This window comes from Rhineura floridana, chromosome 2 (genome assembly GCF_030035675.1).
Source record: "Rhineura floridana isolate rRhiFlo1 chromosome 2, rRhiFlo1.hap2, whole genome shotgun sequence".
NCBI lineage: Eukaryota > Metazoa > Chordata > Lepidosauria > Squamata > Rhineuridae > Rhineura > Rhineura floridana.
Window position 1 is genome coordinate 46176389 of NC_084481.1, and position 14440 is coordinate 46190828.

The 14440-nt window shown below is 43.9% G+C and overlaps 1 protein-coding gene across 6 annotated transcripts in view; it reads left to right on the forward strand.

Annotated features, from left to right (window-relative positions):
• The window catches only part of LRP2 (LDL receptor related protein 2), a 221166-nt gene that overhangs the window by 143717 nt on the left and 63009 nt on the right, over positions 1-14440 (forward strand). For all 6 annotated transcript variants that reach the window (XM_061608563.1, XM_061608564.1, XM_061608567.1 and 3 more), the window contains 5 exons: positions 1085-1204; positions 9126-9257; positions 9470-9671; positions 11699-11994; positions 12733-13249. In XM_061608563.1, the coding sequence (XP_061464547.1) occupies positions 1085-1204; positions 9126-9257; positions 9470-9671; positions 11699-11994; positions 12733-13249 (1267 nt within the window). The remainder of the gene's footprint in view (positions 1-1084; positions 1205-9125; positions 9258-9469; positions 9672-11698; positions 11995-12732; positions 13250-14440) is intronic.

Sequence of the window (14440 nt, forward strand, 5' to 3'; positions counted from 1 at the left end):
TTGGCACCCTCCCTCCCAGTGGAGTGCTGATTATAGGCCAAAACCCTGTTCAGCTGGAACCAACCACAAAATCAGGTTATATACATGTGCCCCTGAAATGTAGGATCAAACTATGCAGCTTGGCTGCAGATACAAATGAGGCTTCCAATAGTATATTTCCAAAATTTATGGCTGAATTGAGATTTGGGGTCTTCTGGCTCTAAATCCAGAATTCCTACTTCATAAATGCACCTCTCCCCTTTTTATTTATTATTAATTAGGTTTTTATCTCATCGTTCTTCTAAGCAGCTCAGGGCAGCAACCTACATGGTTGTCCACATATTTTATCATCGCAACAATCCTGTTAGGTGAGTTAGATAGATAGATAGATAGGTAGATAGAAAGATAGATAGGTAGATAGATAGAAAGATAGGTAGATAGATAGAAAGAAAGATAGAAAGATAGAAAGTAAGATAGAAAGAAAGATAGAAAGAAAGATTGGCCCTAATGTAAGCCTGCAAGCTTCCTAGCTTTGAGGATATGAAGCTGAAACTTCCCAGTCCAACACTTTAGTCACTACACCACACTGGCTCTTATTTCTGTAGAAATGTTTTTGCTATCACTACTATTTATTTAGTATCAGCAATATGATAGGGCCTATATAAAGTATATATATATATATAGGGTTTCTGTCATGAAGAGCTATTGCCCTGAAGTAGCTAAAGCTTCAGTCAACACCCATTGAACTCAATATAACTTACTTCTGAGTAGACAGGCCTAGGATTGGACTGTAAAAGACTGAGCTGTGAACAAGCTCCAAATATCTCTTCCATCATGACATTGCTAGGTTCTCTTAGGCAAGCTATGCTCTGTCCACCTCACCACCTATCTAGCATCCCTTTCCAACCTGCAATATGAAGATAATACTGACCTTCTTTAGAAACTTGTCGCAAGGATTACTAAGAACCTTGTTGAATATAGACCTTAAACATGATGAGAATTAACATCATCACCACCACCATGGAATCAAATGCAATTTCAAACAATTTTGAATCAAAGGAAAAAGAATAGATAAAACATAGGTGTTTTTTCTTTATCCTTCCAGTTTCGCTGACTTGCAGCAATAGTGAATTTCGTTGCTCATCTGGCCGTTGCATTCCTGCTCATTGGTACTGTGATCAGGCAATAGATTGCACCGACGGCTCAGATGAGCCTGTCTCTTGTGGTAAGTGAGAAGATAAAAACAGGGTTGTTTGGGAAGGTATAACTTGAGCAGTGCTATTGGAGGTCGCTGATTCATAGGGTTGTAAGTTGTAATCGACTTGAAGGCACATAATAACAACAAACTTGAGTAGAGAAAGTAAATGAGATAAATTCATGGATAGGCCAGTGATGGTCAACCTTACTGTGAAATGTTACATAATTAATGGATAGGTCATTGATGGTCAACATTACTGTCAGGTGTTCCATAAGTCAAAGCCAAAGTATGAGACAGTGCCACTCTAATGCACACAATACCACATATGAGTTCCTCCATCTCTTAATGTAGCTTTACCTATAGTTTACTCAGCTGAGGAGCAGTGCAGCATAGCACAGATGTACAATACTTAAACCTGCCTCTCTGCATAACCAAACCAATGGGCTGTCATGTTCTAGGAGTACCATGAATTTACATATTCAGTTAAGTCCTATGCAGAGTAGACCTATTGAAACAAATGAACCTAAGTTAGTCATGTCTATTAACTTCAGTGGGTCTACTCTGTGCATTCATTGCCTCCCCCTGTTACCTACACATATGCACTGATTGGCCCCAGGTTAGCCGGCATGGAATAACCCGATAGAAATGGAAAATAATCACTTATGCCTTTTCAGGTTATAGTTTTGCCTATATAGAACAAGTGTGGTGTACAGAGAACCTAATTTGTGCAGTCTCCATCTTATTTGAACAAACGTTGTGTATAGGAAGTTCACAGTTACTTATTGGTGCAAGATGTTTCTTATTTTAAGCTGCAATATTACACATATTTACCTGGCAGTAAACACCGTTCAACACAGTGGACTTGCTCCTGAGAAAACATACATAGGATTGCACTTCTGAAACAGTGCTGTGAATGAATTGGTAAGGGGACTTCCTTGTAAGAGAGTCTTAAAACCTGCCTTATAAAAAATAATTGAGTTTCAAAACGGAAACTACGCATTTATTAACTATCACCTCAGTATTCTTCTTGAATCTCCAGATCCCAAGGTGAAATATACTTGCATGCTTTGATGAAAGCATGGAATTCAAGGACTGTTGTAGAGCAGGACTGGGTGTTCATCTGTCTTGGCCTTTGTGTCTAAGGCAGGAGCTGTGGTTTGAGCATTGATTTTTTAAAAATAGTCTACTGCAGTAAATGCTTTCTAAAGAACTTTTCACTTGGGGCCTACTTCTGACATTTCTCATTTTGATGACAAAGGAATGATATTGCAAGGCACTCCCTGGTCTAAAAATGTCAAGAAGGCTCAGTACATACTTCTCTGAGAAATTCATGCCTCTTAGAACTCTTTTCTAGGACAAAGGTGGGGGGGGATATAAATGTAATAATTAAATAAAATTAATAAAATAAAAGCCTGACAACATCACATCAGAGTTGATGTGTTTGCTAAAGATATCAATAACCGTTTGCCTTTGGTCTGTAATGAGTAATCTTATATACATAAACATATTCAGATGTAATGCTAAACCATAGGTTGGTACTAGGTAATTGAGCATAGCCTCCTCAAGGCTTATACACTCCCCTCTCCCCTTTCCTCCTACATGGCTGAGAAGAGGAGTAAGGAAGCTTTTGCTTCCACTCATAGTTAAGCTCTGGAATTTGTTGCCAACTGATCTCCATCAGGCCCCCTCTCTGCTATGCTTTCGGCTGACCTTAAAGACCTGGCTCTTTACTCAGGTGTGGGAAGGGGTCAGGCTGGCAGAATGTAGTTCTTGGGGGGTTTAAATTCTGGCAGGTTGCAGATTTTGGGGGTTGAATGTCTCAGTTTTAATTTCATTTCTAATTTTTAGGATTTTAGTATTCTGATTGTCTATATGGATTGTACTTGTGTTTGGTTGTAAGTCGCCCAGAGTGGCAGATTAACCTCTGCCAGATGGGCGTCTAACAAATCTCATAAATAAATAAATAAATTTCTCCATGGAGAACAGCCTATCAGAGGGGAAATGCTGCCACCTAGCATCAGCAGGCAGGAATCATTTTGTTTTTTGAGGAAGTAGCAACCCTGCGAGATCCCAGACCATTCCTACCTCCTGCATCCAGATGGATTGTTCCTTCACTCGCTGCTAAGTAGCTTCATTTTTCAGTCCTCTAAACCTTATTTTTTCTACCACTGTGCCTTTTCTTGATCTTTGTCAGTAGCTTCCTATTCTTTTGTCAGTGGGTTTTCTTTTTGGCCCTGTCTTCCTTCCCTTTTTCCCTTCCATCTTCCTTTTGTGTATTGGTGTATCATTTTTATTAACCATCCTGCGTTTGTTGACCTGTTCATCTTTGTCTGAGTTCCCCACAATCCTTTTTCTGACTCCCCCATTGTTAAGTTTCTCCTGAAGCTGCCCACCTTTTCCTTTCTAGCGGCAGCATGGCAGCGCCATTTTGTTAACTGCACCTCGCAGTTTGTGTTTTGAAGTGTGCTCTTTTTTACTCTTCCCTTTTGTCTTCTGATTACTGAGTGCTCTCTGGATTCCATTTCCCACGAACCCTATCCACAACTCATTCACCAGCCGGAGATTCTCACCTCCCTCACATCTACCCAGTCCTCAAATAATGCCTTTGACCCCTGAGGCTCTAGCCCAGCTCAAAGATGCCCTTTGGGGGCCATTTCGGCTGAATTACTTCAGCAGCCTCCTCAAGGCCCAATTCCAATGCAGACACAGGTTCCTGTGACTCACTCAGGACTCTCTTCCATTGTTCTCGATGCTACATGCCTTGCAACAGAACATCATCCTGCGACTCAAAGATCTGTTCAGCACACACATACAGCTGGGGCTACTCCTTGGAAGAGGAAGATCAGGGGGATTCCGACCCTTTCATCATTACATCTCAGGGGCAACTTGCTAGTCAGTCTAAAAGGACTCTTGATCCACTGTTTAACCATGACTGTGACAAGGATAAGTGGAACGATGGGTCCACAGTGGAAGATTCTTCTTCCCATAGACTTTTTCAGTCTTAATTATCATGTACCTCTACTTTGCAATACTCTGGAGGCCTTGGACTTGAATGATGCTTCTTGGGATCCAACAGTAGCTCCTGTACCTTCCAAAAGTACTTCTGTTTTAAAGGAACCCAAATCTTCGGCTTGTTATATACCAGTTGCTAGACCTTTCAAGAAGCTGACCAGCATGGAATGAGATCCTCCTCTACATTTCAAGCAAATTCACGCTGTAGCTAACAAATTTTACAACCTTGAACCTTCCTTCATGGATGCCCTTAAAGTTCTGAGAGTGGATCAGCCTATCTTAACCTTAGTGTCTTGGTCTCTTCTTCCCAAAGAAGGGGATGTGCAGTTCAAAGACTCCTCTGAACGTTGTGTGAACTTGCATTGTGCAAATCTCATGAGACAACTGCCCTTGCTCTCAGGGTGGCTTGTGCAGGTTCAGTTTTTTCTAGGGTGGCAATGATTTGGCTCATTGAGCTCCTGAATGACCCGCATCAGGATCCAAAGCACATCTGTAAGACTCTGCTGAAACTCCATTGGTCTGCAGCCTCCATATCTGATGCCACACAGGATGCAGTTTAGCTTGCTGCACGCTCCTTGGCAACAGGAGTGGTCACACGCAGAACCCACTGGCTCTGTTACTGGGATGCAGATACAATGGCAAGAATGAATCTTTCCACTGCCCCCTATTTGGACCACAAGCTCTTTGGGGACAAGGCCATGAAGGAGGTCCTGGTTGATACCAAAGAGAAAAGAAAACCCGTGTTAACAACTACTCATCGTGAGGATAGATGAGATCCTTCAAGAGATATGTCATCTACTCAGTACCTGCTTCTTCTTTTCAATAATATTTTCACTCCTTTCGAGGGGGCAGGAGCCAGGGGAGGGGCCGTGATTTTCACCCTAACTACTCCTATTGGAACAAGCCACAGTTTCAAGGCAAACAACAATCTTACTCAGGTGGAAGATTTGCCAATCCCCCTACTTCATCCAGAGGAGGTCAACAGCAGCACCAGTGACAGTACTGATGCTCTACTTCCACCAGTTGGGGGCTACCTTCAACAGTTCTCTGCGGTGCAGAGTCAACAGATCATAGACTGGTGGGTGCAGGACTCAATAGAGTGGGGCTAGCAGATCAAGTTGTTGTCTCTTCCTCCCACCAGATTTGTTCTTTCCCTGGTCTCCAATTCAGATGACAAGAAACGGATAGTGCAAGAGGCCCTAGAGCAGCCTTTCCCAACCAGTGTACCTCCAGATGTTGTTGGACCACAACTCCCATCAGCCTCAGCCAGCATTGCCAATGGTCAGGAAAGATGGGAGTTGTGGTCCAACAACATCTGGAGGCACACTGGTTGGGAAAGGCTGCCCTAGAGTATCTTCCTCACATTCAGGCCATCAATGCAGAATGCTTCTCAGGAGTTTACTCTTTTTTCTTCGTTGTACCGAAATGAGACAAATCATGGAGAGCCATGTTAGATTTCAAATTCCTGAATCAATATGTCAAATATTGCAAAGTCTGGATGGAATCCATATAATCCATCAAAGACGCTCTGCAGCCTCAGGATTTTCTGGCTTCTATAGACCTAAAAGAGGCATATCTCCATGTCCCAATCCATCCAGGGCACAGGCGGCATCTACATTTCACCCACAACAATCTTCATTTTCAGTACCAGACCCTGCCATTTGGCATCTCTGCCTCCAGGGGGTCCATATCTATCCCTGCCTGGATGATCTCTTGGGGCGGTGGGAGACAGCACAGAAGGGAGAAATGGATAACCAGCTAACTCTGGCTGTATTCCCATGGATTCCTCATCAGTGCCAAAAAGAGCCGCTTGTTTCCCATTCAACATATTTAGCATCTTGGTGCACTCATTGACACATGCCGTTCAACTATCTCCTTGTCTCCAGAAAGGATCCACAATGGTATCTCTGCAGTGACTGTTCTTCCTTCTTGTCCTTCAGCAGATTTAATGGTCCTGGCCAGAGTTCTGAGTCTACTGATCTCCACTGTGCAGATTACTCCTTGGGCTCAGCATCACACCAGGCCCCTGCAGTGGACCCTGCTGCCATTCCAAGACGTGATTGTGGCCAGTATCCACCAGCATGTTCATCTATCCAACTCCCTCCAGTCGTCTCTTAAGTGGTGGATGGTATACGCAAATCTCGAGGAGGCTGTACCCTTCAGAGATCCTCCACGAACTGTTGTGATGACAGATGCCAGCCAGTGGGGCTGGGGGGCCATTGTCGGGGGGACTGTGTTAAAGGGCAGTGGTCAGACCTAGAATCTCAGCACAATACCAACTGGCTGGAACTTCAGGTGGCCAGCATTACCATAAAACATTTCACCAACAAGATCCACCTCCTTCATGTCCTGTTGCGCACTGACAATACTACTGTGAAGGCACATTTCAACAGGCAGGGTGGCACGTGCTCTCAGAGTCTGCAGCTCAAAGTGGCCTCTTCACCTGGGTGGAACTTCACCTTCTGTCTGCACAGGCGAAACATCTCGCTGGCAACTTAAATTTGACAGCAGACAACAAATAACGCTGGGAAAGTAGAAACTGCATCCATCAGTCTTTGCAGAGAACCAACAACATTTTGGGAAGGTAATCCTCAATCTCTTAGCTTCCCACAACAATGAGCAAATCCCTCATTTCTACATAAGGTACCACATGGACCAAGCAGAAGGGACGGATGCTCTGTCAATGCACTGGCCTCAGGGGCTACTTTATACCTTTCCCCCAGTGCCCCTCATTGCATGTTCCCTTCAGAAGCTAAGAGCAGAGTGGGTGGAGCTGATCCTTATAGCACCCTTCTGGCCACACTGCTCATGGTTTTCAGAGCTCCTCTGCCTGTTGATGGAGGCTGCCCCCACAGCGGGATCTCCTCTCGTAGGGACCAGTTTTTCATCCAGAACCTGCATGGCTGAAACTGATGGTGTGGTGCTTGAACAGCATTTCTTGAGATGTTCTGGGCTCTGTTCAGATGTAATTGACATGTTTCTTGCAGCGTGTTGGCCTTCTGCAAGAAGGCTGTACCCATCAACTTGGACAGCCTTCACACTGTAGTGTGAAGAACTTAAGTTCTTCACGGAAGAGCTTATGTTCCTCCTGGGCAAAGATTCCTCACGTTCTGGGGTTTTTGCAAGATGATCTCTGTCTAGGTCTTAAAGTGAATACCTTACATCGACACATCTCATCAGTTGCTTAAGTCTTGTTCCTTCATTCTTCAGGAACAGTGAGCTCTCATCCACTTGTCAAAGGTTTACTTTGTGGGGCAGCTGCCGCATGCCCATGTGTTATCCATTGTTTTCCTATGTGGAACGTCCACAAAGTCCTGCAGGCACTACGGTGTCCACAGTTTGAGCCCTTAAGCGCAGTATCCCTATGTATGCTCTCATTGAAGGTTCTTTTCCTGATGGCAGTCACCTCTGTATGGAGAATTTCTGAATTAAATGCCCTATCTGTGGCCAAACATCTTGATATTTTCCATGTTGACAGAGTGATTCTTCGTACAGACACAGCCTTCATTCCTAAGGTGGACTCAGTGTATCATCACCAACAAGAACTGATTCTACCTACCTTCTGTCCCAACCCAATCCATCCACAAGAAAAGGTATGGCACTTGTTGGATGTTTGGCGAGCATTGAAGGTTTATGTTCAGTGAACAAAAGATTTTCAACAGAATGAATCACTCTTTATGTCTTTCAGACTATGGGTAAACATGTGTCCTCTACCACCCTCGCTGGTTGACCTAAGGCTTGCATTAGTTTGGGTTATGAGTTTTTACACCTCCCTGTTCCTTCACATGTTACAGTCTGCTCTACTAAAGCAGCGGCAGCTTCTGCTGCTTTTGCCGTCAGCGATCCATTGTTGGAGATTTGCAGGGCAGCTACCTGATTGTCCCCAAATACTTATATATCCAACTACAAGATAGATAAGTATGTCTCTGCAGAAGCCATTTTCAGCAGACGCCTATTGCAACATGTTACCATTCACTCCTGAAAACTATTTTGCTTGCATTTTTATCTATATTTTCATGTTCAGTCTCGGACAGCTTCCCAGTCTAATCTCTGGATGCATCTTTTGGTACATCCCATCTGATGGGCTGTTTTCCAGGGAGAAGGGGCTGTTGGCCTTATCTGAACATAGTTTCTCCTGGAGAACAGACCATCAGGACCCACCCAGTTGGCAGAAGTATGTGATCACAGGGTGGCTGTCCCAGATTTGTTGTTAGCTTGTTGCTCTTGCTGATGTTAACATTCTCTAATCTGATAGAGAAGTTTCTCTGTTCTCACTGTGGAGCCTTTTACGGAATAAACTATGAATCTTTCTGTTTTTTGAGTTATTTATTTTAGAGGAAGTAGTATTCCTCAATGTATGGTTTTTCTGCATTGCCTTTTGTGCTGTTTCTTTTCTAAGTGTGTATTATCTTCTCAGCATTGGAGTATTCTTCTGGGCGATTGTCAGGGAATGGTCTGGGATTTTGCGAGGTTGCTGCTTCCTCAAAAAACAAAATGATTATTGTCACCTGATGTTAGGTGGCAGGATTTCCCATCTGATGGTCTGTTCTCCAGGAGAAACTATGTTCAGGGAAGGCCAACGGCCCCTTCTGTGTCATCTAAACTTGGTGCCGTGGTTTAACACTAACTATGATTTGTTCCAAAAGAAGCAAACCTCGGACAGTTAGGAAGTTGGCTTGTTAAAACTTTGATTCCTCATTTGGACAGCACAAGAAGCCATAGCTAACTAAAAGTGGGAGCAAATTCTTCTGAACTCCTCTTGGCCACACAGGAGAGGGGAGGGGAGCACATGAGCCCAGGAGAAGGCTAGGTACACTCAGATAACACTAAACCATGGTTTAATGTTATATATGAATGTGGGCATCATGTGGAACGTGGCCTTCAGCATGCTAGTAGGGATAATGCATAATTTACAAACTGGGTGTTTTTTTTAAAGTTCCCCCTGTGCGGAGCTGTTCAAGTGACCAGTTCAGATGTGATGATGGCAGATGTATACCAGCAACATGGATCTGTGATGGTGATAATGACTGTGGTGATATGAGCGATGAGGACCAAAGACACAATTGCGGTAAGTGCCTATTAAACATGAAGCTACACAGTCAGGGTAATATTTTATTTTGTTACTTCATCACTAGACTTCTTTCTTGGTAATCCCCCCCTCCCATTATGCAGAAGACTGCCAGTGGCCAAGGAGGTATTGAGGGCAGGAATGGTAGACTTTTTTAAATGACTAACAGGAGAAGTTTAAACAAGCTGCTGAAATATTGTGCTTTGTTCTAGCAAATCGTAGCTGCTCAGCCTCTGAGTTCACATGTGTGAACAATGTACCTCCACTCAGAAGGTGTATCCCTAGGGCTTGGGTCTGTGATGGGGATGCTGACTGCAGTGATGCTTATGATGAACATCAAAATTGCACGAGAAGACCATGCATGGACAATGAATTCACATGTAGCAATGGACTATGCATCCGTAACACTTACAGGTTTGTTTTTTACTGTGTTGGAAGAAAGTGTAGCCCAGAGTGAAGGACCTCAGCCTGGGCTCAAGTCGCATTTTAGCCTAGACTCACTGGAAAGCCTAAGGCAGGGCACTAGCTCTCTGTCGCAGTGCCTTGTCATTAAGATTGCATGCAGCCAAAAATGATTTGGAGCTACTAAGCTTTCTTTTTTTTCTTAAACCAGTGCTGGACTGCTGGTAAATGTTTGTGACGCTATACTGCTTATTGTTTGCATAGTGAAACACTGGATATGGTGCAGTGGAAGTTGGATTTACATGCCCACATGTGACAAGGGAAAAAAGGATGCTAATGGAGGATTTTCTGTGGACTTAAATTTAACAAGAGCCTCAGTTAGTCTTGTCTGTTTCTTGCTATGCTACTGGACTTCCCTGTCCAGAATTTGCTTGACCGGAATTCTCACACGCTGCAGTTTTGTGTAATGCTATGGTCATTCTGTTCATGGAATCATAGAATAGTAGAGTTGGAAGTGGCCTATTGAGTCCAACCCCTGCTCTGCAGGAATCAACTTAAAGCATACCTGACAGATGGCTGTCTAGCTGCCTCTTGAATTCCTCCAGTGTTGGAGAGCCCACCACCTCCTTAAGTAATTGGTCCCATTGTTGTACTGCTGTAATAGTTAGGAAGTTTTTCCTGATGTGCAGCCGAAATTTGGCTTCCTGTAACTTGAGACCATTATTCCACATCCTGCACTATGGGATGGAGAAGAGAGCAGGACATGGAATAATGGCCTCCAGCTACAGGAAGCCAGTGTCTTCATACAATATCAATGTCAGTGTCATCAAAACACCTGTGAAGTTTTGTATGAAACCACTTTGCATGCGTTCCTTTTAATGAGGAGCTTCTTCAGTGGGATCATTTCTTGAGTCTATTTGAATAAAGAGAGATCCTGCTGCAAGGATTTTCAGATCAGACCATTACATGACACCAGAGCTGTGTGCAAAAGACCTCTCAGAATTCTTTATCCTATTTGTGGGCAGAGAAATGGGTGGGGATATTATCCACTGAATTTCTCTGGCCAAGGAGACATTCTCCAACAGTTTCTCAAGGATCTGGGATCACCATTAGTAGTAGCTAAGGCCGACATCGGAGGGCAGCCAGGTTTGGCTCTGGCCGAGGCCCTCTGTGGACCAGAGTGGCCCCAAAGGGCCCCTCCTTAGGGTGGGAAGGTGGCACTCCCATTCTGTGATCTGCTGCAGCGTTGGGTCCTGCAACCTGACCCTATTGTAGATTGGGGAGAGGGAGCTCCCAGGCACTCCCCCAATACAGACAGCACAGGCTTCAATAATTCTGCCGGCATGCCCCACCTACCTCTTCCGTCAGTGTGAAGGCCATGTATGCTGTGCACACATGCTTGCCATTACCCAAGATGGCGGCAGGGGCATCAGCCCCATAGAGAAGTTCCTGCTGCCTTTTTGGTTGATTCCAGGCACACACCATTCACACAAGAGGTAGGTGGGGTGCATGGGTGGGCTTATTAGCACTGCACTGCCTGTATCGGGTGTGTGTGTTGGGCTACAGTGCTGCAGGTCCGGGGCAGGCTGATGCCCAAGAGCCCAGTCATGTCTGGTGCTGGCTCTGATAGTAGCACAGCTTTTCTTTCTCCCCTGTGTATTTTTTTTAAGGTTTCAGCTATGTTGGCAGCCTGGACACCATTTTGTATTCTCCACAATTCCACAGACCTAGCATCAGTTTGGGGCATTATTGGGGTGGTGGGGGGTGGCGGAATGGCAGTTGCCACAAAGAAATGGTGGAGAATAGTCAGAGAAAATTCTGCAAGGAGGTTTTTCTATACAGAAAAAAGAAAAATCTCAAAAACAAGTCTTCTGAGAAATTTCAGCTCAACACTTAACAACAGACAGACTTTTTTAATAGCTGCAGAAGTAGAAGCTTCAGCTACTGAATACTTGCATTTTTTTCCCCTGGTTGATACCAATAATATACACATTTCTGCCTGGCTGGCATTTACCATCTATTTTGGATTTCTTTTCCAGGTGTGACCGACGTAATGACTGTGGTGACAGCAGTGATGAGAGGGGTTGCATCTATCAGCCCTGCCCACAATATCAGTTTACCTGTCAAAATGGCCGCTGCATCTCAAAAGCCTATATATGTGATGGAGACAATGACTGTGGTGATGAATCAGATGAACTGGAGCACCTCTGTGTTACACCAGAAGCAACTTGTTCTCCCCATTATTTTAAGTGTGACAATGGGAACTGCATTGAATTGGTCAAAGTCTGTAACCGGGCGGATGACTGCCTTGATAATAGCGATGAAAAAGGATGTGGTATGTATAGAACCTTTTTGACTAAACCAGTTTTTATATAGTATTTGGATTTGGGGTGGTTTATCATACCATTTGGTTAACGCCCATTTGGACTGCATGGGTGAATGATGGTTCCCAAAGACAGATTGACACATCTACATGTTACTGGTCTGTTAGTATTATTGAGGATAACAAGCTGATGTGTTCCATGAAAGCCCAGTTGTGGCAGTTCTATGCAGCCCAGAGGTTTTCTCTTGTCACTAAACATAGTTGATCCACAAAAGAACCATTTTGGAGTCTGTCATGTATTGTGACATATGTAGGGTGATCATGTGGGGTGAAATCCCATTTTGGAGTCTAGTGGGATATGTAGAGTGACCATGTAGGGTGAAATCCAAGCTGCCATCCTGCTTGTGAAAAGCTTTTGATGCCGCTCATTAGCAACTGCTAACGAAAGAGGACTGGGAAGCGGCCTTCTCTGAATCCTCATGCGGCTCCCCACACTGCTTCGCATGCTGTTCCGGAGGGTCATCCAACCATCTGGAGCAGATTAGTGGTGGATTCAGGAGGCTGTAGCAGGAAGGGGAAATCCTCCCCCATCTCTTTGCATGAGTGGATGTCTCCACTGATCAACAAATCCAAGAGCAGGAGTGGCAGCACTGGATGTCACCCTTAATGTACAAGCTCATGTAGCTGCTGCTTGATGTCCTGATGAAGGAAGGCTGAGTAACATATTTTGATCTGTATTTCTGGCTATAGGCATCAATGAATGTAACAACACTTCAGTCAGTGGCTGTGACCATGACTGCACGGACACCCAGACCAGTTTCTACTGCTCATGTCGTCCTGGATATAGACTCATGTCCAATAAAAGATCTTGTGATGACATTGATGAGTGCAGTGTGACACCATCAGTGTGTAGTCAGATTTGTGAAAATACTGTTGGCTCCTACATCTGTAAGTGTGCATCAGGCTACATCCGGGAGCCCGATGGGAAAAGCTGCCGGCAAAACAGTAACATCTCACCCTACCTTATCTTTAGCAACCGCTACTATCTGAGAAATCTCACTACAGATGGCCAGTCGTACTCTCTTATTTTGCAAGGACTCAGGAAAGTGGTGGCACTGGACTTTGACAGGGTGGAAAAAAGGTTGTACTGGATTGATGTCGGCCGGAAGGTCATTGAAAGAATGTTTTTCAATGGAACAAACAAGGAGATAATAATTAATGATGGTGTGCCCAATGGGGAAGGTATTGCTGTTGACTGGGTTGGCAGGTAAGTCTCTTTATGTTAAAATTGTTATTTCTGGGAGTGGGGAGGTATTCAACCCACATTCTATGAGGTTTGTCAACCTGTCTTTAATAAGCAATTACAAATAATATAATAGTAGAGTTAGAAGGGGCTTATAAGGCCATTGAGTCCAACCCCCTGCTTGATGCAGGAATCCAACTTAAAACATACTTGACAGGTGGCTTTTCAGCTGCCTCTTCAGTGCCTCCAGTGTTGGAAAGCCCATCATCTCCCTAAGTAATTGGTTTCCCATTGTCGTACTGCTCAAATAACAGTCAAACCTGTGCATATCTTGTATGTGTGTGCGTGGTGTTCAGAGTCCATCTCAGCAATTCTTAACAACTCTCTCATGTTCTCAACTCTCTCACTCTCAGCAATTCTTAACAACTCTGTAAATTGAGTCAGTGTTATTGCTGTTACAGATGGGGGGCTGCATCAGAAAGGTATATGTGGTGGGGCAGAGCCAAGAGCCACTCTCCCAACACGGGCTGCTTACCTGAGGCAGCGATGAGGTCACAGCTATGTGGCAGCACCAGCAGGAGTGCCAGATTAGCTCTGCTCCACCACACACATACCACTGCTGCATCTGAAAGAGCAGTGATTTCAGGACTTTACATGATCAGCGATGGTGCCTGTCAAGAAGACTGGTTCCCAAAACCCAGGAACCAGCTCTTGTTTTTGCTAGCCATTGCCAACTTACCAGTTCACATTTCAAACCAAATCTATCAAATTCACCCTTTCTGAAACAATATGTGAACTGAAACTCAGCCATCCTTTGAAATTCACACTCATTCAAATTTTGCAATGCAATTTGTGAACCAAGCAATGTTTACAGAAATGCAGATGTTAGGGAAAAGTGTGCATAAAAATAAATATATGAATGAAAATAATATACAAAATGCATTATGTGAGGAGAAATTGCTGCAAAAATTAGTCAGAACTACCTGCAAAAAGGTGTTTATTGGGAGAAATTTGCATAAAATGCTTGAAAATTTTCATGAGGGGTTTTTTTAAAAAAAAATGCAAATTGCTGCAGAGATGTGGAGAACTGAATTTAAGATTGGAAAACTGAGAAACAGAGAACTGAAATCGACAGATCTTTCCATCCCTAATTAGTCATTTTAGGCAACAAATTTAATTTATGCATTTTTTATATTTTAATTAATATGTTAACAT